This window comes from Phragmites australis, chromosome 1 (assembly GCF_958298935.1).
Source record: "Phragmites australis chromosome 1, lpPhrAust1.1, whole genome shotgun sequence".
Classification (NCBI taxonomy): Eukaryota; Viridiplantae; Streptophyta; class Magnoliopsida; order Poales; family Poaceae; genus Phragmites; species Phragmites australis.
The window spans coordinates 41,791,266-41,818,132 of record NC_084921.1 but is presented as its reverse complement, the minus strand read 5'-3'; the positions used below and the strand labels follow the sequence as shown (position 1 = coordinate 41,818,132).

Sequence of the window (26,867 nt, the reverse complement as noted above, 5' to 3'; positions counted from 1 at the left end):
GATACTTAGTGTTACCTCTGCATTTTCAACTGCTTTTTGGCCAGGGATTGATTGATGTTTCTAGTTGCCATATGGCCTGCACTAACAAAATCTGTCATATATATTGATGGTTCTTAGTTCATATTGGTAGCCTTTTTGCAACGATGGATGTACACACTGCAACGCTGGTAGCTAGAGAAATAGGAATGATTTTGTGGGTGTAGCAACCTGACTGGTATCCAGTCTCTGTTTGGAGGCTCCAAAAACATCTTTTATACCATGCTGGATACCACAGACCTAACAACCCAAGTAAGCAGGTAACCACAACACAGCTGTCACATTGGCTCACAGGGGTTTGAGGTTTAAGTGTCGTTTGTTTTAGCTTATTGTGAGAATCTAGTTTAGTTTGTAGAATTTGTGAAAACTAGATTGTGTATTATGAGATTTTGTAGTATAAATTGACTTGTGGATTGGAGAATAAACTTTTAGATTGAGACTATTTATTTTTGCTTTTGTTTTTAGACTAAATCCACAATTAAAATAAAAAAACAAACAAGACCTAAGTTGGTCGTGGCCGAGACGATATGCCATGTTGGAAGTTCGTTTTTATAATACTATGGAATTCCATGACCTTGGGTTGTAGGTTAGACTGCACGTAGTCTAGGTCCTAATTGTAGATTATCACAATCTGAATTCTATAGAGAAGTTTATTCCCACCAAATTGTGGATCGTAGGATTCTATAGTACAACTTAGCTTGTAGATTATAAGAATCAATTTTTATATTAGACCATTTATTTTTATTTTTAATTTTGAGACTAGAATCCGTAATCAAAATAAAAAATAAATAGGACCTAAATGGGCACATCTGATCAGCAAGGCCAAGGTGGCAGCATAGGTCAGGTGAGCATTTGAACGTGTTTTTGTTGGAGTACAAGATCCCCGAGATTTGCAAGTTTATTCATGAGACCTTCGATGAGAAACGTATCCACCATGGCAAGTGTATGCTTGATACCAAACTTTAGAATCTATTTCACACCATGGCAAGTGTATGCTTGATACCAAACTTTAGAATCTATTTCAGATCGCCGCACTGGTGTACTCCAAACGACGTTTGTAATGAAGTTGTCGTGTGCAAGCTTCATTTGACAGCTCAGACATTCTCTTCGAAGAAACGAGGCAAGTGACCATCTTCCTCGACATGGTACGTCTTGTCCTTGAAGACAGCAATGCCCTCCTTCTCTGTAACATACACACGAATTAAAATAAAAACGAACAGAAATATGAGATCTTTCGATCGCAGAATTTGATCCATCCAGGCAACCGATAATGTCTTTTTTTCTATGATACTATTTGGCATAACTTATCAGCAGGTTCTGCTTTTTCTAAGATATAAGATATGCCAAACATGCTGAGTTTATGTTGATTTTTGAAAAACTGATAAGTTGATTTCCGATGAAATAAACTAAAAGTTGATAAACTAGTTAAGAATGATTTTTTCTGAAATTTTGTATACTGAGAGTCTAAAAATTAAAACTATAAGCTAACATTTTTTTTTTCAAAAACCATAAGCAATTTTTTTTAAAAAAACAGTTTAAAAAAAATTCATAAGTTTCAGCTATGCATAACAGAAACTATGTATCCTCTCGTCTACCCCTAACATTCAAATTCATGATGTAAACAATTTACGCCGTTTCTGCAATGCAATGTTCAGCTACGGTACGGCCAAACAGGCCTAACGTAGTTCCTTCCAATTTTTTTTCTCTGAAGCTTCCCTTACGCATATATAGAACTGATATGAAGGAACCAACTGCACTCACTTGACAATTGATCAGCGTGTTTGAATGCGAGCCGCGCCGCGAAACCGAGGCCGCTATAGTGGTAGAGCAGCGCCCCCTTGGCTTCCGCTGTGCTGTAACAAAGCCAGGAGATGTCAGTGCTGTTAATATGATCGAGTTCATAGCTGCGACATGCATGGACGTGGCTGTCAACACTGGTGCGTGTGACGGCGAACCTTCCGACGACGGAAGCGAGCAGGCGGAGGTCGTAGTCCACGGAGTCGACGTAGTCAGCACGGCTAACGAAGACAATGTAGACGTCCGGGCCGAGATCATCGGCTACAGACGGAGCCAAGGCGGCGGACATGGCGGCCGGTGAGAACAGGAGTACATGAAGCAGGAGCAGAATGGTGGCAGCGATCTCAATGGCCGGCCTGCGCTGCATTCCGGGTCCGAAGAGCGTAGATTCACCTGTTTCAGGTCGCAGAGTGAAACTTCACCAGCCTAACTTGGGCACTTCGTTGTGCTTATATGGGTCATTGCCCGGTTACAAATTCAACTTTTATTTCATGCAACTAATAGCAATAGTCGATGCAAGCGTTTGAACTTAAGGCTACTTAGTTACTTCGAGATTAATCTGACACAATAGTAACGCGCGCGCACAGAAATGACAATAAAGTATTAATATATAACCTACGAACAAAAACTGGACAGATTAACCTGTAACAGGTTTGATATATAAAAATTGGACAGTCTTTTTAGGCCAAAACAGTCAGATTTCTAACCTACGAACAAATTTTCCGTTTTCGAAGGATTCGACACTCGTAAGGCAGAATCAGGTTAAGGCAAGCACGGAATGGAAGAAAAAAATGAGTAGATTTATCAGGGGCACCAGACTGGTCCAAGACTCCAAGCTAGTCTTCCATTCATTGATCATTAGTTCATTACATGTAAAAGAACACAAGATTGCAGCAAAAAACGCACACCAATTAGTGTCTCAACAATCAACAATGCAAGCCGTCTGATGATCAATTGTGATGGTAACAAGATCCAACACAAGCAATACAGATGGCAGACAATTGGATATCAGCAATGTTTCAAGTATTGCTACAAGTGTTATCAGTCTTGCACCAAAAGGATGAGCTTCTTGATGAGCATCTTCTTGCATGACTACATGTCTGCACACAGGCACAGGTCATAGCAAGATGAGCTCACAACTTTCCTTTTTTTTGAACTTCCAAAAAGATGAGCTCAACTGCAAGTATCAAGGATGGCGAGACAATAATGCAAGTCTCGGAATGGGGAATAAAGCAGTTGACTTCTCTAACCACATGGGGAACATAGCAGCCGATTTGCCAAGTTGAGACCTATGGTAACAAAAACGAGCTGCAACCCACTTCCACGGACACTTTCTAGGTTGATCAGCTCGGCAGCTGTCTCCACGACTATGGAGAATGGACTATGTGATAGCAATATATACACTTTATGTACAACTTCAGCACAGGATTCAAGACATCACAACTCAAAACCACCATTCAATTGAACAGATAACGATGGCCTTCCAATGTTATTAAAAGGTGTTTCCAAGGTGATTACCATTCCAGAACTGCCCACTTGACCATTCCACTTAGATCGCCCAATCTGCCATGTGAAGATTCAGTTATAGCCAAACTAGAATCTTAGAAAGAACCATGCAGACATGTTTGGGCAAGGAGAGCTTACAGAGAGAGCAGCAAAAGCCAATGGACGTCTTGAACAAGAGAGGCCGCACATTAAGTTAAGTTCCTCCTTCAATGAATGGGCAACTTCTGCACGTACCCCAGGATCACTTCCTCCAAACGTAGGGCACACACTGCCAATAGAATGCCATGAATAAGGGTGCTAAAACAGAGAAGTCAAGAATACATAGAAACCTCATGCAGCATACAACAGGACTCTACTGATGAACAATGAAATCTGGATCTGACAATCTCATCAGGACAAACCAACAAAAAACAATACTATGTGCCCCAGGCCCATACAAATTGGGCCAAAATGATTTAGCAATAACAAAATCTCTAATAAATGTTAGAATCTCTTGCAGTTAACAATAAAAGCATTACACACCCCTCATAAATTAGCACAAAGCTCTTTTTACTTAATAAGAACTAACAATGCATGTGCTATGAATCAGCATGATCTCTACAACAGTTCATCCAACAGTATTTACTGAGCATTATCATTAGCAATGGATAACCACAATTATCGCAGATATTCATTTATCAAAGTCAAATGCAACAAGCACATGCGTTTTGCACTACATGAACACTGATGACAGATAACAATGACGCAAAGCAGATGCCACTCACTTCTTAGCCAAGTTACTTATAAAATGCTAGTTTAATAGGTAACGACATGAAAAACTGCATATTATTGAACATAAAATGCTGCAGAGCTGTCCAAATGTTTTCAGTAAACTACCTGACTTGTATGCTGGGTCTCACCATAAGACCAGATCTTTTCCATGCTAAGGCTTGAGTAACTCCGAATGAAACAGACTTGTCCGGCCATTGAAACATAGGAGTGAACCTTGTGCCATGCTTATTCTTCAACGAAGAGGGGGGAAAAGAGTCAGGTTGTAACTCAAATAGAATACAGCTGGACATGTATGTCCAAGCAAGTAACAACTATGATAAAATGAACCCATACACAATTGGAACACATGTGAGCATACGGAACATCCCAATTAACAAAGTTGTGATGAGTCATATGACATAAACATCACAACATATTTCTGATCAGGTACTGATTAATGATTAACCACAATGCAGAGTAATTGCTGGTCAAACATTTAATGCATATCACCATTGTTTCATACTGCATTAGGTACTAACACAATTTGTTCAGAAATACCAGGGCCTGCAACCTTGCAGGATAATCTCATATTAATATAATTCACTTACAGAGCACGTAAACAAAAAATCATTGACACCACAATCGATAAATATAAAAATATAAACTGGAAATACTAACCTTGCAAGAAAAGTTCACTCTTGTTTCTCCTGGATATTTTCCATGAGCTTGAAGCAACCCGCTAAATAACGGAAGAAAACCACTGGCCGATATCCCCTCGCCAGCAACATAGGTTAGTTGCCCATTAGGGAACTGCAGATCCATAAAGGACTGCAACAAAGACGGTGTTACTCAGTTAGATGACATTAATACCCTAACTTCAAATGCACCCAAAAAAAATATAAGGAGGAAGTTACATGAAGCAATAACTGATCATTAATAAGACTACACCAGTTGATAATTTTGGAAGCATGGGTGTAATACTGTAAATGACCACTTTTTTTGTAATACAAGTTAGGCTATTGCATTCCTTACAAATTACAGAAAAGAAGCTGGTAACACTAATTAATCTTAGATAATGTTCCATTGGCCAGAAAATTCAACCTCAAAAGTCAAATGGACAGGCTTATCTCTCAGGCTATCAGGAAAATAGTAACACCAATAATAGAAGACCATGGTAGGACATATCCTTTGTTTGCACAACTATACAGTACAAAATGCAAGGAAAAGCACTCCCAAAAGATAGCTGAGTCAATTGTTTTGATCGCACTATCTTAATATAACACACTGGTGACTACAAATAATCTCTCTACATGTAAAAATCAGAAAACGTCACCGACATCTACACTTAGCATGAGATTAAAAATATATTCATAAAACTGAAGAGTGTGATAAGTGAAACTTACACAGGCTACTGGATTGAGACACATCATCGACATCATCAACCATCTCCTATGTTTTGACCATATAGCTGGACAGAGAGAATGAACTCCATTCTGTAATGGAATGACATTTTTAAAAATGTAAAATTACAAAATATTAGCAAACATAGGCAAAGGACATGCATGCTCATTTTTACAAATCAAGCTACTAATAAGTTACTGTTTTGTATGTTAAATGTAAGTCAATGCCATGGTTGTTGTACTAGTTTTGGCTTTTGAGATATGTGCATGATGCTTATTTTAAAAAATCGTGACTTTAAACTTAAGAAAAAGAACAGCAACCTTAACTATAAGGTCATAATATAGTATATCAAATTTATCCTGTCATACACATGTACTAGCAAAAATTGATCTACAAGTTCATAGGTTGCAAATCTACCAGTACTTCATACATCATAAGTAGTAGCATAAAGCTGTTCATCCAAATGATACAAGAGGGAGGTATATAATGCATTGCAGTAGTAATATTCCTGAGAGCTACTTCAAACCTAATTGACTAACAAATCATAACTTACTTAGCTAATTGACTAGTAAATCATAACCTAGCTTTGCAAATCAAGGTAGAGCTGGTCTAGATATACATGTAATTGCACCGAAGTAACAAAAAAAATCCATTTTTAATAAATAATAAAGAACATAACTTCTGCATATATAGAGGAGCAAAAGAAAGGACCTGTAATTTAAAAGAATAGATAAAGCACTGTAATAGACTTGTGGGAGGCGATAGAAAGGGTATGAGTACCTTGCGATCATAACCATACCAAAGCAGGTGTTGCTTTGATAGATGAACAGGCAAGAGAAGTGTAGAGTCTCGAACAAATAGTAGAGGCCCCAATTGAATAAGGTAAAGGGGCGAGGTATCATTTCCAGAAGTAGAACCACCACGTGATGCCTCTAGCCTCCAGAGGTCACCGCGTGCAACAACAGAACTCTCAATGTCCTGACTCCTTGTACTGTACGTTGCTGAGATATTTACAGTACCCTAAATACTCATCAAGAGAAATTGTAAGTATTATGCTGTGTCATGTGGGTCAATGTAACATGACCCCAAATTAGCAGAGGTAAAACAAATCCACATAATGTCCAGTAAAATTGGTTAATTCAAAATACTTCAAGTATAGTTTTAAAAAAATACTTCAAGTATAGTTAAAAAAAATACTTCAAGTACAACCCTGGACGTACAACTCCCGTACAACCATGCTTGTAAGCCCTCTGATTCATGTGTGAACCACCATCCAAGTGGATCAAGCCTCTGATCTCTAGGTTGTACGTGAGTTGACTCGAGAGGTTGTAAGCGATAAATTTAACTTATTGACCAAAGAAAAGAACAATTTAACAGAGGATGCAAAATCGTGACTTCAATCTATAAATTAGGATTTGAGATCCTTACCGAGGATATAAGATTTACAAGAGCAGTAAACTAGATAATAACTCCTGCAAGCAACATGGCCTGACCTTACGAGAATTCGTTAAGACATGCTTAAACCAGTTATATCAAGACAAATCCTGCCTTTGCTAGACCAGAAACTTCAATTTTAGTAGTGTAGCGGCAGGAACCCTAAATTAAGGTTGTGCGCCTGAATTGAGAATTTGAGACGCAAACTTCACATGCCAAAATCCATAATAGCACCACGAGTTGGATCGTACCTTTGACTTCTTAAAGTTCCCAAAAGTCCCAATGTCGCAGCCGAAGCCCTCGTCCTCTTCATCCAAGTCATCGCCGCCCGCAACACCACTGACGCTCGACGCGGCGGCGCTCCCAGTCGCTGCGGCTGCTGCCGCCGCTGCCGCCTCGAGGGGGCACCTATCCACAGTCCTCTCTACGGCGTGCCCCACCGCCCCCTCACCAACCGAGGCCGCAGGGGGCGGCGCCTGCGGGGACGGCAGCTTGCGTCGCCGGATCTGGCCGCCCCGGAACGGCACGGGAAGCTGCCTTACGACGTGCTGCACGGCCCCGCCGACGGAAGCCCCAAGCTCGACGCCGGCCTGCCCGAGCCTCCCGCCGATGTCGATGACCGAGGAGACGGCCGCGGCTGGGAAGGGGAAATCCTTACCCGCGCCGGCGCCGGCGCCGCGGCCGGCGCCGAAGGGAACGACGGGGAGATCGATCTCGAAGGGCATCCGCTTGTGCGGCGCCGGCGGCCAGGGGAACTGCGGCGGCGCCTGGAGCAGGCCCGTGAAGCCCTGCGCGAGGCGGTCCGCGAGATCCTGGCCGTGCCGCTGCACGCCCTCCCACGCCTCGAACGAGATCTCCATGCGCGGCGTCACCACGGGATCCCAGCGCTGTCCGGTCACCACCACCCTAGGGTTCGCGAATCGGAAATCGAAGCGAATCAAAGCCGAAGAGACGAGGGGAAACGAAGGAATCGGCAGTGGAATGGGGAAAGGAAGGAGAGGACAAAGGGTAGGTGTGTGGCAATAATAGTGGCGGGGGACGATCGCGTTGGGATGAGGTGAGGGATGAGGGATGGGACCGGGTCGACGGGGACATGGAAATCACCCGCACCCCTCCGGCCGCGTGGCCTGGCCTGGCTGGCCCCGCGCCGCTTCGGCTCCCCGCGGCGGAGTGGAACCTTCTTGGTCTCGCTTCGAAATGTTTGGAGAATTTATTATTTATTATTAAAAGATAAGTTGATTTTTATTTATCACTTTATAAAACAACTTCCTTATCTGCTATTGTTTTTAATTTTTATTTATTTCTCGTTATTTTCATCTATTTTACCAAAAAAAAATATTTATCCTTGAAGAGCCATCAATAGTTAACCGAAGTTTAAGGTTTAGAGATTAAACTATAGAATGTGATGTACTATAGAGTTGTGTAAAAAAATTATGCTTTCATAGAGTTTTTGAACATTCAATTTAGATGAATAAATTAGGAGATATGAATTTGTGAAGTCGTCTTATTTTTTAACATTTGTGACTATAATTAGGTTAACAAAAGCCAGAATTATTATTTTTTGAATAGCAAAGTTGTAAAAAAACATTATGTAGATAATTTTAATGTGTATATTTATTGTGTTTAATGTTGTAGAAAATTACATATGAAAATAATAAGATGAAATATACAAATAATAGTAAACACAACAAATAAGCATATCTATTTTTTTATATCTACAGTTCACTTTGTTATTTTTATATCTGTTTTTCTACAACAGTAAACACAACAAATAAGCATATTAAAATTATATACACAAAAGTTTCTACAACTTTGATATTTATCCAAAAAATAATTCTGGCTTTTACTATGTCTAATCATAATCACAAATGTTGAAAAACAATACAACTTCAGAAATTCATATCTCCTTATTTATTAGTCCAAATTCAACGTTTAAAAACTCTATGAGAGTATAAAAAAATTATAAGCACCTAGTATGTTAACAAAAGCTTCTATTAATTATTTGGACATATTAATTACTTCAAATAAAAAATATCAACTACAAACTTGTAGATATTGTCAAGAGCTATAATTTTTATATAAAGATCTTCTCCATCTAACTACGTATGAAAAAGTAAGTTTTAAAAAATATGCTCGGATAGTTATTAGATAGTCTTCGAATATATCTGATTTTAATCTCGAATATTTGATCCGATGGATACTAACTCCCTCCATCCGAATTCGATATTTAATACAACTATTTGAAATCTGATCCGATATATGAGATTTATTCGGTATATTTGGTATACGAGATCCGATTAGCATATAAAATAGTTTCGGCGATATTCAATGCAAACCTGCTCGGGTTCACGAGAAAATGTTTAGGTGTGTTTGTTTGCTTGAATATCTATCAGTCTAGTCCGATGAATACATATAATCTTAGATATAAACATATTTGGTTGTATTTATTTATTGTTTTAGCTTGGGTTAGTAGTGCAAATATATGACCTCATCTTACTCAGAAGGCTCACTGATCAGTGTTACAAAATTATTTTCATATGAATAATTAGGTATAATTTTAATTTGGTATCTGTTTTGTGTCTCAAATTTAGTGAATCAAATATAAACTTAAATCAACATATCCAGACAGATAAACAAAATATTTTTTCAATAAATATAACTACACTTAATATACTTCCTCTTAACTTATTTATACAGTTCTACAGATCCTAGTCCGGTGGAACCAAACACAACCTGGTGCTGGATAAAAACGGGGACAAGACGGCCGTGCCTATACGGCCGGTTGTTCTCACGCGTGCCCTTATCCGGTGCTGATTGCCTGTGTCGATTTCGGCGACACGCACGCATGCTTTTGCCTTTTTATAGCCAAGGTTAGCCTCCGTTTGGCCAAGCTTGAGCTGTGGTGAGAATGGCGGACAGGGTGAACTCACATTTAAGATTGAAGTGTATATGATATTAGATAATTTTTTACTTTTTAATGATCTATCCAATGTACTTAGGTTTATAGGACATCTCCTAATCTAATAAGTAAGACATCAAAATCTTTAATTTAATAAATAGAATATCCGATCATTTTTATTTTAGATCCGTCACTTGTGACGTGCGTGAACCGAACTGTACGATTTGCAAGGTTGCATGCTGCTTCCCCGGAATTGGGAATTAGGGCTCCCGTTTTCTTTCGTTTTCACGTTGTAATGCACGTACCGGTGTTTCCCAGTCCCACTTCCTGGTTGTGTGACCAGCTCAGGACAGCCCTAGCCTAGTGCGTGACTCAACCAAAACTGAGCGATCGCAAGAGGGGCCAAGAAAGCGTGTTCGATCAGGCAGCGGCTACGGAGTTGATCAATAGAGGAAACAGGTTTTACGTGGCAGTAGTGCGATCAAAGCGAAACCATCTTGATTCTACTTTTTCAAAATATAACCTGGCTACTTAGCGTAGGAAATCCAGTGTCCTCGTAAGGCGACGTACTACTTCATCCGCGCTGGTCCCGAATGAAAGGCCGGCATAAAAAACTTGATGGAGGTTGCCGAGTTTGGTGTCCAGTAGCTTGTTGTAGAGCCAGACGAACTTGTAGAACGCGGCTCCTGACGCATAAACAATGTTCAGTCGCAATGGCACTAAAAAATATACTACCAGTGGACGATGGGACGGGACGGGAAGATAGACTGGAACGCAGCCAGATATTAAAAATTCATTCCTAAAAAATATACTTTTTGCGAAAGAAAAAAATACTATATATTAAATTCTGGCTAGCTTCTGCCTTCCTCTCACTGAAAGTCTGAAACACAGACTGCTAAGCAACAGCGTAGTCAATTCTTCGGGCCTACTGCATTATGAGGAGAAACTGACATGTTGAGAAAAGATAATTTGATTAACAGAATATTCAGCAGATATTCGCACGTCTCACGGCGGCTCGTGCACGTACGTACGAGTAGTCAGTGCAGGATGTAAAAATGTGTTCAAATCAACTCGGCTACTCTGACTCTATATTTCTATAAAATACACAAATTATAATAAAATTATATAATCTTTATCGTATCTAATACACGATCAAACTATTTATAGTTAAAGATTCCTCTCCATTCCTAAAGTTCAAATTATTAAAATTACTCGTTTTGCCATTAACTGAACCAGCGCGAAAATAACACGCATGGGTGCGAGAATCGCGCGGGGGCGATTGTTCCGCTACGCCTCATGCGCAGGATTTACGTGGGTCTTAGCGTGGCGGGGGTATGTGAAAGAACTAAACATTACATTTTTCCAGTTGCCAAATGTAACAATGTGGCTATTAGATTATTATACTTTTAATCCTCTATGGCTCTACTCTTAAGCGTAAAAGGCAATTAGATTGGGATCATGGTTAACTGAGGTTGGCACATTTATTTAGTTTCATGGGCTCTAAAAAAATATAAATATCATGCACAGTTTGTACTGATTCTCTATGTTAATTTATGTGCCGATGTCATATTTTGCAACGACTAATGATTTTGGATGCTTTTTTGAGCACGATATCACCCTTTTATCTTGTCAGAAGATCTCCAACAAGCATTGTCTTTCTTTATGTGCCAGTCTGAGTGACTAGAATTGATATCCTGAGCATCAAAAGATTGATCAATTTATGGTTGGAAATCAGTAACATAAGGAGCTTTTCAAGGGTTACATTCATTTTGGAATGGTATATATTGTGTCATGTTTGCATGCCTTCATTGACCCCATCTCTAAGTAAGCATGCCCTTAGGATATGCTCGATATAATACCTATATAGAGCGCCACCATTTCGAGGAAGGTTAGACATCATTTGCCACGAGACATGTGAGTGACATGTACAATTTATGATCGTGGTTCATTTGGTATTGGGGTCATTTTATCTATATTTTATCGTACCTACCTGTCATATGTAGATATTGAAATAGTGGCTCATGTGCTCTCCAAAAATTATAAATGTCCTGTTCAGTTTGTACTGCTTCTCTTGGTATTGCAATTTTGTCAGTATATTAACTATAGTGAAAGATGGAGGGTATTGTTTGCACGACTTGTATCAAGCATTGAATTTTCTTATTTATACATATGTGAAATGATTGCATATTTCCATTTATCGGATTTGCCAATGAGCCTATTTGAATTTTTTGTTATTTTAAAATCACATTTGTGTTAAAGGTCACATGCTTCTTGCTAACTTCAAGCATGTGCTATTTACCCTATTGTCCTTGGTATATGAAGTTGTGAAATATGTGGAGTTGATTACTCGCAATAACTTTGAAAGGGAAGCTTGTGCATTTGCACTCACGTGGGGCTTGTGAAATGGCCAAGAACCGGTATGCACTTACCCCGAGTTGGCCAAATCTATGCTACACTTTGTGTCATGCATTTCTTCTCATGAGGAAGTTATTAGACATTTCAGCTTGTAATGTCAATGAAGAGCATCCCTAGGTAACAATTCATTCTATCAGGTAGAATAGTTACAATTTTACGTCCAGAAATACATAATTACAACACGAGAAGCTATCACTATGAATTACAACTTATTATTCGCACTACGTACATCTCCCAGTTACAACTCGAAACAATATAAGTTACAACTTGTTAGGTAGACCAGTTACAACTTCACGTACAGTAATACATAATTGCAACACGAAAAGCTAACACTGTGAGTTACAACTTGTTATTCGCACTGCATACATTCCCCAGTTACAACTCGAAACACTGTGAGTTACAACTTGTTAGGTGACCAGTTACAACTTCACGTCCATAAATACATAATTGCAACACGAGAAGCTAACACTGTGAGTTACAACTTGTTATTCGCACTGCGCACATCTCTCAGTTACAATCCGAAATACTATGAGTTACAACCCGAAACACTATGAGTTACACTTATGGGGTGTACGCAGACATAAACTACAGTAAACATACCTACATAATATACATATAGTATATATATACATACATACATACATACATACATACATACATACATTAATTTGATGCACACCTAGAATGGTGAAGGGACTAGATCAACTAATTTAGACAGTGAACATTCTTCATCATGCAATGATATACACTTAGCACATAAGTCCTAAACTGGTAAAACTACTATTCATGATAATGATATATAATGCATTGGCAAAGCGAGTTAAATGATCAAACTCATCACATCAAACTAAAGATCAATTACCACTGTGTATTCTAAAAATAGTTCTGGTAACTTGCTTAGAACATCCACACGACTAATTAGGGTGTGTTTGGTTAGGAGATAAAGTGGAATGGGATAGCACCGTTCTTATTTTTTGGATGAGATGATCCTCTTTTTTGTTTGGTTGGATAGATGGGATGAGCCGCTCTTTTTGTTTGGTTGGAGGGATGAGGACGGATGGGGACGAGAATCATCAACTAATTATATCTTTTAATTTTAAATAATAATCATTAATAATACATTAATTAACATACACTAACGCATATTAATGTTACTCTTACCATAATCATTACTAATTAATAATAAACTATGCTAATTAACTCTAATTAGCTCATTAATTACCACTAATTAGCACATTAACCCTTACAAATTCTAATCTTATAGTAATATATACTAATAAGTAATACAAACATACTAATATAACTAATTATTTTACTAATGAGTATGATTAGCAAAGGCGAATGGCTTCGTCCCATCAATTTGGAAAGATAGCTTCATCCAACATATTGAGAGAATATTTTTTATGAGGGATGATCCTATCCGTACTGCCCCTGAACCAAACACAAAAAAACAGGTATCACCCCTCCCATCCCACCTCATCCCCTGAACCAAACACACCCTTAGTTTATCTAAAAAATATAACACTTTGTTCTTATGTAGGGACATGCCATGATTTGTTATCAACTTTACACGTGCGTGGACTGGTGAATGAATAGAAACACCAATTTGAATTGCGAGTATTATCCATTGTGTAGCGGTTTATAGTAAGCATTTGAGCCATATGATTATACAATTTTTTTTGACAATGATATATAATGCATGTATATCGAACTAAGGAAGAAGTTCTTAGTAGACCTATTGAAGTACAATAAAAATGAACAAAAGATAACATCTCCAAAGTTGTGCAAAAATTTGTTAAGCGCATCGAGGATTAGATAGTTCATGAAGATAAATTATTTGTTTATGTAACTATGTGTTTAACCATATATATATTACTTGTTGTTTGGTTCATTTTTCTCCTTGATATCATAGAACAATCTTAGCATACGTTAGTTTATCAAAACATAATAGGTCATTTCAATTATCTGATTTGTGTTACGTCTGATTATAATACGTGTCTCTAAAATTCAAAAAGCATAGTTTGGATCCAAATGTGGGGTTGAATATTAGGATTTTTGTAATCTCTATTATGGTGGTTGTGCCAGCTTAGTGCAATGGGGCCATTGTCTTGCTCTGTTTTATAATTTCTATAAATAGAATGAGTTCTAAACTATGGTTTGTTCGGTTTATACCATTTTAATTAATAATAGATTTTATTAGTATGTAATAATCCTTATCAAATCACCTAGCTTCACCGAGGAGAGAAAACTCTCAAGTACTAAATATGACTAAATGCTGGCCTATAATTGACATATGGCTACACTACAGGCGACGCAGGAGGAGAGTAGGGGAGAGGTGAGGTGGGGTGGCCAACATAGTGAGGAGGATACTAATGGGAATGTAAGTCAAGTGGGAGCGTGCTCACAACCAAGGACACCGTGGCCGTAAAGGCAGCCACGGAGGTGGCACACATACTCGAGAGCATGAACTAGGCTATGTGGCGATCAATGCTTGGGATAGTTGTGAGGACGAGTTGAGTGACCTCGGCACCTATGGCAGACCAGAGGGAGTATGAGTGCATGCTGACTAGCATGAGCTTGCACAACCAACAATATGTCCTATTAGTGGTTGTATGACAATATATTTTGGTTTTGCACGTATGTGACACACATGCCATGGTTACTAAGTATGGATAGATGGAACGACCTATACCTATATGATTAGGAAACGATGTTCCATGTGTTAAGTAATCTGCATGGTCATCAGTCACTAGATCTGTTCTCCTTGTTCCTGATCCAAGAAAGAGGCGCAAAGAGGGGGTAGAGAGACACCATTTCCCTTCCCTAACCAAGCACAACCCAGGAGAAAGAACACAAGAAACAGTAGGTGGAGTTTCGAGCCTTTTCCTCATTAGTCCTTAGATGAGTAAAGGGTGTTACACATAAAGAGAAATAAAACCATCAAGAGTACTTTCGGTATAAAGCCCACGAATCCCTCGATTAGGGATTATTTAATACCATGCTCTTCCTTTTTATGATCAAACTGGACTACCGGAGGTTTCAGTCTGGCAAATTGCTATTTTTTTTGTATAAAATCGTGCTGCATCGTCACTCCAGCGAAGTGGCCTAGCTTGTGTGGTAGCTTCAGATGCTTGAAAAAAGCAACCAAGAACACGAAAGGAAAGGGACGATTGGCCACCGATGTCGTTGTAATCTGCAAGCGCCGTAAAATCCAGGAGAGAAAACCATTCGTCCTGACTCTCGTTTCTTCATGGTTGCCCATGGCCATGCAAGGAGAAAGGACTGAAGCCTGCAAGGATATTCACATGCATCTCGCGCAGTCGCGCTTGACAAGTGATCCAACTGAGCGCTGAGCAGATACGCATCGCATGCGTAAGCTCACGGTAAGATGCTTAGCTTAATGAAAATAATAGATAAATTAGGAAAAAATTAGCTCTATTTTTATTCTATTTGGAATCAAGCTATATAATATTGTTCTCGATGTTTTTTTTAACAGTGCTACCATGACGCATCTATATCTGTATATCTTTAGATTTATATTTATATTTTGTTTATAACATCCAGATACTTAACTAAGTATAAACATGAACTACAACTGTGAGTTTCTGAACTTGCGATCGGCTCGTATGTTTTCCGTGAATCCTTTTCACCACGGGGGAAGAAGAATCATTGATCGTAACCACACGGTATTCAGATTTTTCAAGGGGCCCACGTACGCCCGTGAAGGTTCTTCTTCCATTGGACGTATGTATCCAAATTCAGGCTGATATGCATGATTATATTATACTACTAACTACGTCGTTGTTATTCCCTAAAAAAACTACGTATCGCTGTTAGCTCGCTTGCGCGTATCGAAATGCTATTGCTTTAGTTGATTTGCTTATTTGAGATGACCTATTGCTTGGTTGCACATATCACCCTCCTGCATTTCCATGTGTTGAGAATTGGTAAATTCCAATCTATTCATAGTAGTTGTGTGTTCGTGTCCTTCGAGGGGAGATATCTTTCTGAACGGCACCCGCATGTAGAGACCTAGATGGAGTGAGGCGGGAACAAGTTTTGCCTCCACCCATCCCGTTCCGCCCTAACCCGAGATCGGGTGAAGTTTTTTCTTATCCCACCCCGTTTTATGGAGCCCTGTCTTTATTTTGACCCGTCTCGTCCCACTCCAATTAAAATTGTTAAAAGCTCTAGATCAAATTTAATAATAAGATAATAGCTAGTATAACATATAAATCAATAAAAAACTACATCTAAGGTTCACGAGACCTAACATAACATGACAATAGTTACATATATGTATTAGTTTACTAAAAATTTCATTACAAAAGGATAATAAACTTCTTATACTAAAAATTTCATTACAAAAGGATAATAAACTTCTTAATAAACCCACTAAACGTGTATGTAACATATACTCCAGAACGGAGCGGGGCGGGGCAGAACTTGACCCGCCCCCGCCCCGTCTTGCTTTGCCTTGTCTTGCCCCATATGGGCAGGATGAATGGAGACTCGACGGGCCGGATGGGGACTTAGGCCTCTACGTGTTGTTGGAGAGAAATGTCTCTCCGATGACATCCCTTGAACTTATATATTTGAGACATCACAATACAATGAGGAAAATTTAATACACTATATTCTTGAGTTCAACTCCTCTCAATTATTCTCTACTCTAACATCATGGGCCAAGATGAAACGCAAGCATCACAATTTTTGAAAAAAGTCTGATTTACACCCTCCAATTATCACAGAAGTCTAATTTTCAACCCTAAACTACAAAACCATACATCCTACAACCCTAAGTGAAGAAATTGGACAAAATACCCCTCGCACCTAAACCACCCCAATTTTTGCTAATGTGGTGGTGGTTTCACACACGTGGCAAACCAGTCAAAAAATAAAAAAATCAAGAAAATGAAAAAGAAATCATGAAAATTGAAAACATAGATATTTTTAAGAAAATAGAAAAATTAGAAAACTCGGAAAAATTAGTAAAAATAAAAAATAAAAAAGTAGAAGGAAAAAAAAATCCGTTTTTGGTCTTTCAACTGTCATGAAAGTCTAACTGTCAAGCGACTAAATTGATGTCAAAGTTCATCGGGGTTAGGGTTTCGAGATGAGAAGGTTAGGGATTATGGGGTTTCCATGGATACGAGGCTTAGAAGGAAATCCCTAATCCCTAACCGTGTCTTTACAAGTAATATTTGGCAAGAATTATTCAAACTCATATATACTCAGCTGCTTATGAGCTCTTCTTACCATCCATAGTGTAGCGAAAATGATCTTATTAGGTTATGATTGTGATTTTAGTGATTAATGATAACATAGTTATTGTGACTAATATGTTTGTTAAGTATATGCTTTAGTAGGTCTCATGGATGCAATATATAAAGATGCCACCATAGTCAGAACAAAGATTGATAGAATTAGAAAATTCCCAGGAGAATTGCTCTCACCGGATGGTTCGATGATCTGTGTTGAACTCACTGAAGCATTTCTGACAAAAGAAGAGAGAATGCTGAAGACCTCACCAGATGGTCCAGTGTCAAATAGGCAGAAGCAGTGGAGTATTATTGACAAATGGGAGAATGCAGATGGCTTCACCAGATGGTCCAGTGATCACCGGAGGATTACGTCAGACTAATACTTGCTGAGAAGAATTCAAGCACAGAAGAACAAGAATCAACTCACTGGATGGTCTGATGCCGCTGTTGTACACACCAGATGCTTCACATTGGAATATTTCCTTCATACGCATTTCCACGAGTTGAAGGTCGAAGAATACCTCACCGAATGGTCCGATGATAGGTGCTGTGTACACCGGAGGCTTACACCGGAGTAATTCTTACAGAGAGTCTTGTTGATGTTGAAGATCGGAGACCAATAGACCAGAAGGTTCGGTGATGTGAAGCGTGTACATTGGAGGATCACACCTGAGTATTTTATACACAGAAGAATGAAGTGGCTGGGTTAGCTCAAGATAACTCACTGGATAGTCCGGTGATGTTTTAAAGGTTATGTCGGATAGTACGATGTTTAGGATGACTTTAAGTGGGAGTTTAACGGCTAGTTTCTAAAGATGTACTCACCGGATGATACAGTGTTAGTACTACTGTTCTCACTGGATCATCCAGTGTTAACAACTTTTCTGAGCTATTGGGAAAACGACTAGTCCGTGGGTTTGAGGCTATAAATATCCTTCCACTCAGTCATTTGATATGTGGCATCCTACTAGAGTTCAAAGAAACATGTAGACACTTGAAAAGACATCAAAACCATCAAAGTGGTTAATGTGATCATCCAAGGCAATTAAATACACATTTAGTGATTGATTATTGCTTATAGGCCTAGAGAGGAGTGTTGCTAGGTGATTTCTATCTAGAGAGTAGATCAAAGAGTGATCCTAACTTGTACCGAGTGGTATACCGGCGCCTTGAAGTCTTGGTGGCTGGTCGGCACCTTGAGCCAGAGTTGCTCAAGCTTGTTGACCCTCTGACTTGGTATGGAGCGGCGAGAAGACACGTGTAGACCCTTGTCTTGGTAGCTCAAGCTTCGAACTGATCACGGTGGCAATTGACTGGAAGAGAGGTTAGTGCTAAGGCCTTGCCTTGGTGGCTTGGCGGTTCATTCGGCTTGAGGCCTTGCCTTGGTAGCCTGGTGGCTCAAAAGTAGTGACTGGGTGCCGACTGAGAGTATATCCTTGGTGGAGCTTCAACATGGATTAGAGACGACATTCATGCCATCGATACCATGGATAAAAATCATTTGTGCCGAGTTTGTCTCTATCTTATTTACGTTTTCGTATTTACATACTTGCAATATATTTTTGCGCATTTATCTTTCTATAGTAGTTTGCTAGGATGGTTATAGGTTGCAAACCTTTTGAATGGTAGAATAGATGCACTAGATAAACCTAGAGTACATTTAGATAGAAATTGATATAGATTTATCTTGTAAAGTTTTTAGAACCAATTTATTTTATGCTTTTAAATGTCCTAATTCACCCATCTCCTAGGACATCATCGGTCCTTCACAATTAGTATCAGAGTTAGGGCTCATATTTGCTCTACAATTAGTGTTAGAACCTCATACCTTTCACAAGGTTTTGCTAATTCAAGTGACATTTGAGCCTTAGTCTCATTTAACTGGTAAGGCTTCACCGCCTAGTGATTTGTGATGTTTAGGTTGTGATGGGTACCCTAGCGCTCCACTCTTCGATGATACTAATTTCTCCCGTTGAAAAATTCTAATGACTTGTTATTTGCAAGGTAAAGGTTTAGATGCTTAAAGAGTCACTGAAGAAGGGATGGGACCTCACATTACCAATAAGGAGCGGTAATTAGATGCATTGACGAAGAGTTTCCTTTTATCATCTTTAAATGTTGATGCGCTAGCTTGGGTTGGCGGAACGGCGCATTGGGCTGCTCAGGGCGGGCCAACTTGGACTGAGGCGGGGAGAAGCAGGAGCTGGTCGGTTGGGCTGGCGGACCAGGCCAGGAGGGAGAGAAAGAATGGGTCAGGCAGGCCATGGGCTTGGTAGAATTTGGTTTTCTCTTCTTTTCCTTTTTCATTTCTTTTTCTAATATATTTCTATTCTAAAATAAATCAAAACAAACAAAGACAAATAAACTCCAAACAAAAAGCCAAATAAACCCTACATGCATATTTCCAGCATGAATGCATTCAAACAAATAATAACCTAATTCAAATTTGAATTTGAATTTAGAATATAGGCTTTTTCCTACTCTAATTATTCAACCTATAATTCAAACAAATAACACTTTGTTCTCGCCTGTTGAACGGGCGACGGTAGGATAGACTTCATTATTTTTTAAATGGACATGTAATCTTGAAAATTTTGGAAAAAAATATATAAAAAAAATTCGGATTTCTTTGACGAACTCTCGTCAGCAAAGCCTGCAATGAGCAGGCCAATATCAGGCCGAATTCCCATATGGTCGGCCCTGTGCTTGACAGTGGAGCGGTTGCCTAGTCGAGCTCTTCCAGTGGGCCGCATCTAGCGGCGGAAGATCGAGTGAACCGCTGTGCGAGGTGCGCTGGCATCGCACAGAGGCCGCAATGACATGTTCCGCTCGCTCTGATTGGTGGAGTGATGCAACGCGGCCTCCTGCCCGCCGCGTCGGCACGGCCGCTGAGCTCGAACCGGAACCAGAGGCGATCCAGCCCACCGAAGCAGCAACACATCCCCAGTTTCTCCACCGTTTTGCTCGCTCGCACGTTCATGTTTATCTGCCTAATTTCGTTAGCCGGCAACGGCGAACGATATTGGAATTGATCGCGCAGGTAGCACTGCATTCGGCCGGTCTGCGGTATTGCCGGCCGTTGGTATGTGACTTCTCCTTGGTTTACTCATCGCTCACAGTCCCATCTCCCACGGTACGGCACCTTCCACACAGATCACCGGACACAGGAAAATGGTCGGGTTGTTTCTACAGGAAGAGCAGCTAGTCTAGATCCCTGCTATATATGTTCGCTCAGCGATCTTTTGTTCGTTAACCATGAAACCATCTCGTCTTTCCATTCAATCGGATTACACTACTCGTATATAGGAGTACATACCAGCTTAATTAACACAGCAGTTGATTACCAATTTCCCATGCCGCTTGTCGTGCAGCGCGTGGCGCCCGTTTCTGCTGCTACTGCTTGTAGTTGCGCAGCAGCAAAACATGCTGATGGCCGCCTCCTGTTCGATGATCTTTTGCTCGGTGGCAATGGGGGTCACGACGCCAAGAATAAGCCCGATGCGAGCAACGACAACGGCTCGTCCGGGAAACTCGAGTGGCTGAGGTCGCAGATCATCGGCGCGGAAGCAGAGTTCGCGTCGCCGTTCGGCACTCGCCGCATCACGTACGCCGACCACACGGCGTCCGCCCGCTGCCTGCGGTTCGTCGAGGAGTTCGTGCTGCGCAACGTTCTCCCCTACTATGGTGCGCACACGTACCAATTAGCGATTCTCCTTTCTTCTAGTAGTACTACTTGGTGCTTACACGTGTGGATGGTGATTGGATGGAGCAGGAAACACTCACACGGAGGACAGCTACGTGGGACTGCACACGAGCAAGCTGGACCAGCAGGCGGCGCGGTACGTGAAGCGCTGCCTGGGCGCCGGACCGCAGGACATGCTGCTCTTCTGCGGCACGGGCTGCACCGCGGCCATCAAGCGCCTGCAGGAGGTGACGGGCGTGGCCATCCCGCCCACGCTGCGCGCCGCGGCGCTGGCCGCCCTGCCGCCGTCCGACCGGTGGGTGGTCTTCGTGGGGCCCTACGAGCACCACTCCAACCTGCTCACCTGGCGGGAGAGCCTAGCGGAGGTGGTGGAGATCGGGCTGCGCCCGGAGGACGGCCTCCTGGACCTCTGCGCCCTGGAGGCGGCCCTGGAGGCGCGCGCGTTCGGGGGGCGGCCCATGCTGGGTGCCTTCTCGGCGTGCAGCAACGTCACCGGGCTGCGCACCGACACGCGCGCCGTGGCACGCCTGCTGCACCGGTACGGCGCCTACGCCTGCTTCGACTTCGCGTGCAGCGCGCCCTACGTGCGCATCGACATGCGGTCCGGTGAGGAGGACGGCTACGACGCCGTGTTCCTGAGCCTGCACAAGTTCCTCGGCGGCCCCGGCAGCCCGGGCGTCCTGGCGATGTCGTCGCGGCTCTACCGCCTCCACCGCACCGCGCCGTCCACCAGCGGTGGGGGCACCGTGCTCTACGTCAGCGCGTACGACCACCGCGACACGGTGTACAGCGACGACGCCGAGGAGCGCGAGGACGCGGGAACGCCGGCGATCATACAGAAGGTCCGCGCGGCGCTGGCGTTCCGGGTGAAGGAGTGGGTCGGGGAGGCGTGCATCGCGGCGGGCGAGGCCCGCATGCTTGCTCTGGCTCTCCGACGTATCCGCGCGGCCGCCAACCCCAACCTGCGCCTGCTGCTCGGTGCTGATCCTGCGAGCGCGGCCCGGCTCCCGGTACTGTCCTTCGTGGTGTACCCTCGTACGCACGACGAGCCTGAGCCCGAGGGCGGATGTCGCGGCGGGAAGGAGGAGCAGGGGCGCCCAAGGCTGCAGCTGCACTGCCGGTTCGTGACGAAGCTGCTCAACGACCTGTTCGGCGTGCAGGCGCGCGCGGGTTGCGCCTGCGCGGGGCCCTACGGCCACCGGCTCCTCGGCATCACCCCGGCGCGTGCCAAAGCCATCAAATCCGCCGTCGAGCTGGTGAGTACGTCTTGGTCGATCACTTCACCTGTTTGGATCTACGTGGAGCTGACGATGGATCCCGTTCGATCGATGATGCAGGGCTATCACGGGGTGCGGCCCGGGTGGACGCGCGTCAGCCTCGCCTACTACACGTCGATGCAGGAGGCGGAGTTCGTGCTGGATGCCGTGGACTTCGTGGCCAGCTTCGGCCACCGGTTCCTGCCGCTCTACGCATTCGACTGGAAAACTGGTGAGTGGCAGTACAACCACAGCTGCGCCCGCGGACTCTTGCCAAAAAACGTCGGCGACGGTATTGCTTCTAGTGGACGAGTGAAAGCAGAGCACGACTACCAGAGCTACATGACATTTGCTCGTCGCCTGGCTGACTCCTTGGCTACCACTTGCACTGGTCTGACTGAAACTCATGCTGAGCGCATTCCCAAGGGCATCGATCCACAGTTAGTTTACTTTGTCGTGTGAGTCGATGTAAAGTTGAGTTATTTGTTCATCCCTTTCTTCCGGCTCCATTTCTACTACTACTCCTTTTCTGTTGCACAACTGAGTCCAGAATTGAGGCCTTGTGTAAATTTGTCTCAAATCAATAAAAATACCGGTGTTAATGATATGTGAGCTCAACTTATCATGGATGACGCATCACTGCAGAAGTTTGGAGTCTTGAGTAGTTTTTGGGTTGGTGATTTAAAATGTTATTTTTAAAGACAACATGTATAAAATGTTATCAAAATTTGATAACATCTTTAAATCCCGATCCACACCACGACGGATCCAGCTTTCTGTAGTCTGGAGTACCCTCTGACCCTTGGCGTTTGCATCCAAATCTCCCCTCGTGGTATTGGCCATGGCGAGCGAGGGCCAGACGCGCGGCTTTGCTCACGCTAATCCTGGTCTATGCGGCATTGGTCGTGGGAGCCGCCGCTGTGGACGGGGCGGGAAAGGGCAAGGGCCACACCGAGGCGCCGTCGTGCCGGGATCTGGCGACACGGGGTGAGTGCGTGGCGAGCGGCGCGGGGAGCAGGTGCTGGTGATGCTGCAGCGAGGAACTTGACGACATGTGCTTCGGGGACACCGAGCCGTGGCGCCTCCCGTGCCAGGTCTTCTCCTGCGAGCCGCCACCCGCCGCCGCCCACACCCACGCTCACGGAAGTAATGCCGCCACCGCTCTGCTCTGATCCCGCTTGGTTCTGTGTCGCTCGATCCGACTTTTGCTCTCTCTAGGCCTCAGTTGTTTCTCTTTCTGTCTTTTTCTGGATCTGGGATCCTCTCCAGTCAAGTGGCAATTGCATAGGATCTATAATATATTGCATTAGGATGCCTTCTCAACTGTCAGATCAAAAGCCAACGATTCAGTTCAGATGCTACAATACTCATAATTTCGCATGCTACAATGATTTGCATTGCTTCCTCTAATGCTGAGGATTCGGATCAGATTCGTTCATGGATCGGTCTTGTGTACTCTACTGTAAAATCTGGTTGAAATCCAATCAGAGTGTGGCAACTCATGCTCCCAATTCCTAAACTAGAATGACCTGTCATTGGTGTTGTGAACCAAGAGTATGATCAACAACACTGTTGTCAACAATACAGAGTTGCCAGTTTGGAAGGGATGCCTCTTACAGACAAACATGAACTACCCTTTCATTATGTATAAATATATAAACATGTTAATGGAAATGAAATAAATTCTCTCTTTTCATTCTACTATCTCAATTGTTTTTGGACACGTTATCAGCATTGTTTCCCTCTTCTATCCACTACGAAGGCTGCAAGAACACAAAAGGTAGAAGGAAGAACACCATAGAAGGATCACTCAGAGGGGCACTTCGTCTGGCATCCAGGCACCATCCATCTGTATCATTCGCCCATTTGCCAGAACAATCACCGACCGAGGACCAGTGGCATAACGACAAGCAAGCAGAACCCAAACTGATTGATCTTCGCTAATTGGATTTAATCACCAGTAAGAAGAGACATCGCAATGGCTTCATCTTCTCCAACATATCATCAAACAATAGGAGATATGCTTACCACAATGCTGGAGGCCGCCATGATCCATCTCCTACCACCATGCCTCGCGGCTCCTTTGGATCCAATGGTGGCAGATCTACCCATGATGGCGCATGACCCTCGGTCTGCAGCGCTATAGCACACATTCTCGGCCAGTGCCGCATGGGCAAACCCAACGACCAGTCTTCACTCCATGGTGGCATCAGATCCAATGGTTCTTGCGGCACTGCGGTCACCTACATCGGCGACCGGCCGCACAGCCATACCCGATGGCAGCCGGTGATGCAAATGATTGCCGACAACACCCCTACGGGGTGGTTGGTCCTATGCTGGCGGCGCTCGACTGTGCTATTCGGTGGCAGCGCTTCCCCACTTGTACGGTGCCGCTCCCCTGAGGGTGGCTAGCCCGAGCTGCATATAGCAGCAGCGGTGGCCCCTTGCAGGTGGCCTGCCTATCCGGCCACATCCCGACGGCGGCTTACCTAAGCTCGTTCGAACACAGTATGCTAGCGGCTTGACCAGCTTGATGGCCGGTGGTGGTGTGCCAGCCAGGTGTCGGTGGTGTCTCGACCTAGCATCTTAGGTGGGCGGTGGTAGCACATCACCAACTGAGCCCCCCCTCTGGCGATGGTTATCATTCCAGCCGAACCGGATTTGGTTGTGGCAGTTACTAATGTTGTCCAAATGGGCCGTGCCTACTAGGCCGAGAGCATGGCACGCCGTGCTGGCACGACATGGCCGGATGGAGACAAGCCAGCACAGGCACAGCTTGGCTTGACAGGCCATCGGCCCAGCGCGGCACGCCTGGTGTTGAGGATTTGTTCCTGACAATATGTCTGGAAATAACGGGGTTACCTTCGTGGATCAAAGATCGAATTTGAAGTGAGGCACAAATGATGTATACAGGTTCGAGCCTCCAGTTGGAGTAATACCCTACGTCCTGTGTGGATGATTATGTGTATGTATTCACTTGAGTACAGACAATGTGGCTATCCTATTATAAGAAGTAGATCATGTCTAGTCTAACCTAAGACTAAAGTCATCGAGTTCCTCCTGCGCTAAGGTCTTGATGCCTACCTCCAATAGTCTAGAGAAAGCGAGTCTCCCTCGGGGGTCTGGGTCCCTGCCTTATATAGGGGTGATGTACCATCTCCTATCCAGCCGTAGTCGATAGGGAGTCATTTTTCTTATTGTCCAAGTAGATAGATCTGTCATGGATACTAGTCTTATTGAGTTGGGTGAGCAATCAAGGCCTTCCTAGTATAAAACTTCTAGATTCCGGAAGTATCCGCTACCGCGGATTTGGTTCCATAATATCCAAAGTTGTTAAGTATGAATACGGCTACCCCGTCTGTATATGGTATACTTCTTATACGTATATACCCTATAGTTAGATATTCGACAGTAGCCCCCTAACTCTACTCAACAGGGACGATTTCTATAAGCGCCTACTCAAGCACCGCCAAGTTCAATCCTAGTCAAGTAAGGTAGATCGAACTCACAATCGAAAGAATCGAATAAGAAGAGGCTCTGTTCCGAGTATCGAGTGGAAACACTTTTGGGTCGAGTGCTCTGTTGTTATGCATACTTGAAACTCAATAAGGGCTAGTAATAACGACTTCTCAACACCCGTCTCTGAGAAGAGTTAAAAAATCTTTCAAAATTTGAAATAATGAGTATATGTGAATTAAATGTGTTCAGACGGGCGTGCAGAGATTCACATGGCTCCATCATCCCTCTTTTCACACCGATCAAAGTGCCATAATTTTTATCCAAAACGGAAAAAATTTCCGAGTCTCATCTTGAGGCAAGACCTATTTAATTATCTGAAGGGAGAACTTTATTGTCATTGTCTTAGCCTCGTTGCTTCCTATTTAGTCTCGCCCTTCGAATTCATCCACAATTGTTCCCATTCTATTGAAAGACTTCATCTTTCACTTTGGATCTTATGGCGGAAACTCCCGATTGGGCGACTTTGTCTTTGAGGGTGCTCAACACTATCTCTAACAAACTAGATTTTGCCTTCTTCTGTTGTGTCTGCACCTCATGGCGTGAAGTGCGTAGGACGGCGAAATTTGCTCTGTGGATCCTGAAAGGAATGTTCATGCATGAGGATGGCTTGGTGGAGGTCCATCACCTGGAAAGTGAAGCATTTTTTGACCTTCATTTTTGAGGTTTAGTTAGCAACAGCTGGGAGATGATTGGGCCTCAAACGAGCTCTTGACCATCATCGAGCGAGGGTGTCAGATCAAAGGTAGGGTAATTAACCCGGTGACCAGATGGTTCTGTAATCTCCCATCGCTTTCCTATGATGCGTTCTAGGTGAACCTGGAGGGGTTCGCAATGCGAAAGGATGAGAAATTATTCATCATCATTGTTACGAGGATTCAGTGCTTTCA

At 42.8% G+C, this 26,867-nt stretch overlaps 3 protein-coding genes across 3 annotated transcripts; 1 reads left to right on the top strand and 2 right to left on the bottom strand.

Moving 5' to 3' along the window:
- Positions 1-998: 998 nt before the first annotated feature.
- Positions 999-2,555, bottom strand: LOC133919774 (uncharacterized). Its single transcript, XM_062364279.1, has 3 exons — positions 1,992-2,555; positions 1,798-1,889; positions 999-1,219 (listed from the first exon to the last, which is right to left on the bottom strand). Exons 1-3 carry the CDS (start codon positions 2,198-2,200, stop codon positions 1,131-1,133), a joined length of 390 nt encoding a protein of 129 aa, XP_062220263.1. The 5' UTR covers positions 2,201-2,555; the 3' UTR covers positions 999-1,130.
- A 97-nt stretch (positions 2,556-2,652) lies between these two features.
- LOC133919765 (uncharacterized) lies at positions 2,653-7,993 on the bottom strand. Its single transcript, XM_062364267.1, has 7 exons — positions 7,176-7,993; positions 6,271-6,510; positions 5,493-5,582; positions 4,768-4,917; positions 4,216-4,340; positions 3,478-3,607; positions 2,653-3,396 (listed from the first exon to the last, which is right to left on the bottom strand). The coding sequence occupies exons 1-7, from the start codon at positions 7,782-7,784 to the stop codon at positions 3,271-3,273; spliced, it is 1,470 nt and encodes a 489-aa protein (XP_062220251.1). The 5' UTR covers positions 7,785-7,993; the 3' UTR covers positions 2,653-3,270.
- A 12,681-nt stretch (positions 7,994-20,674) lies between these two features.
- LOC133889526 (uncharacterized) lies at positions 20,675-23,053 on the top strand. The gene is made up of 3 exons (XM_062330016.1): positions 20,675-21,186; positions 21,275-22,461; positions 22,543-23,053. The coding sequence occupies exons 1-3, from the start codon at positions 20,856-20,858 to the stop codon at positions 22,921-22,923; spliced, it is 1,899 nt and encodes a 632-aa protein (XP_062186000.1). The 5' UTR covers positions 20,675-20,855; the 3' UTR covers positions 22,924-23,053.
- Positions 23,054-26,867: the final 3,814 nt, after the last annotated feature.

What these genes read in the sequence shown, in the direction of transcription:
- LOC133919774 (XM_062364279.1), bottom strand. Translation starts at nt 2,200, where the DNA reads ATGCAGCGCAGGCCGGCCATTGAGATCGCTGCCACCATTCTGCTCCTG. An exon ending in CTCGCTTCCGTCGTCGGAAG is followed by an intron (nt 1,890 to 1,991) that starts GTTCGCCGTCAC and finishes GCTTTGTTACAG; the next exon opens with CACAGCGGAAGCCAAGGGGG. An exon ending in ACACGCTGATCAATTGTCAA is followed by an intron (nt 1,220 to 1,797) that starts GTGAGTGCAGTT and finishes TGTATGTTACAG; the next exon opens with AGAAGGAGGGCATTGCTGTC.
- LOC133919765 (XM_062364267.1), bottom strand. Translation starts at nt 7,784, where the DNA reads ATGGAGATCTCGTTCGAGGCGTGGGAGGGCGTGCAGCGGCACGGCCAG. An exon ending in GGAACTTTAAGAAGTCAAAG is followed by an intron (nt 6,511 to 7,175) that starts GTACGATCCAAC and finishes ATGAGTATTTAG; the next exon opens with GGTACTGTAAATATCTCAGC. An exon ending in GTCTCAATCCAGTAGCCTGT is followed by an intron (nt 4,918 to 5,492) that starts GTAAGTTTCACT and finishes TCTTTGTTGCAG; the next exon opens with TCCTTTATGGATCTGCAGTT.
- LOC133889526 (XM_062330016.1), top strand. Translation starts at nt 20,856, where the DNA reads ATGCCGCTTGTCGTGCAGCGCGTGGCGCCCGTTTCTGCTGCTACTGCT. An exon ending in CAACGTTCTCCCCTACTATG is followed by an intron (nt 21,187 to 21,274) that starts GTGCGCACACGT and finishes TGGATGGAGCAG; the next exon opens with GAAACACTCACACGGAGGAC. An exon ending in TCAAATCCGCCGTCGAGCTG is followed by an intron (nt 22,462 to 22,542) that starts GTGAGTACGTCT and finishes TCGATGATGCAG; the next exon opens with GGCTATCACGGGGTGCGGCC.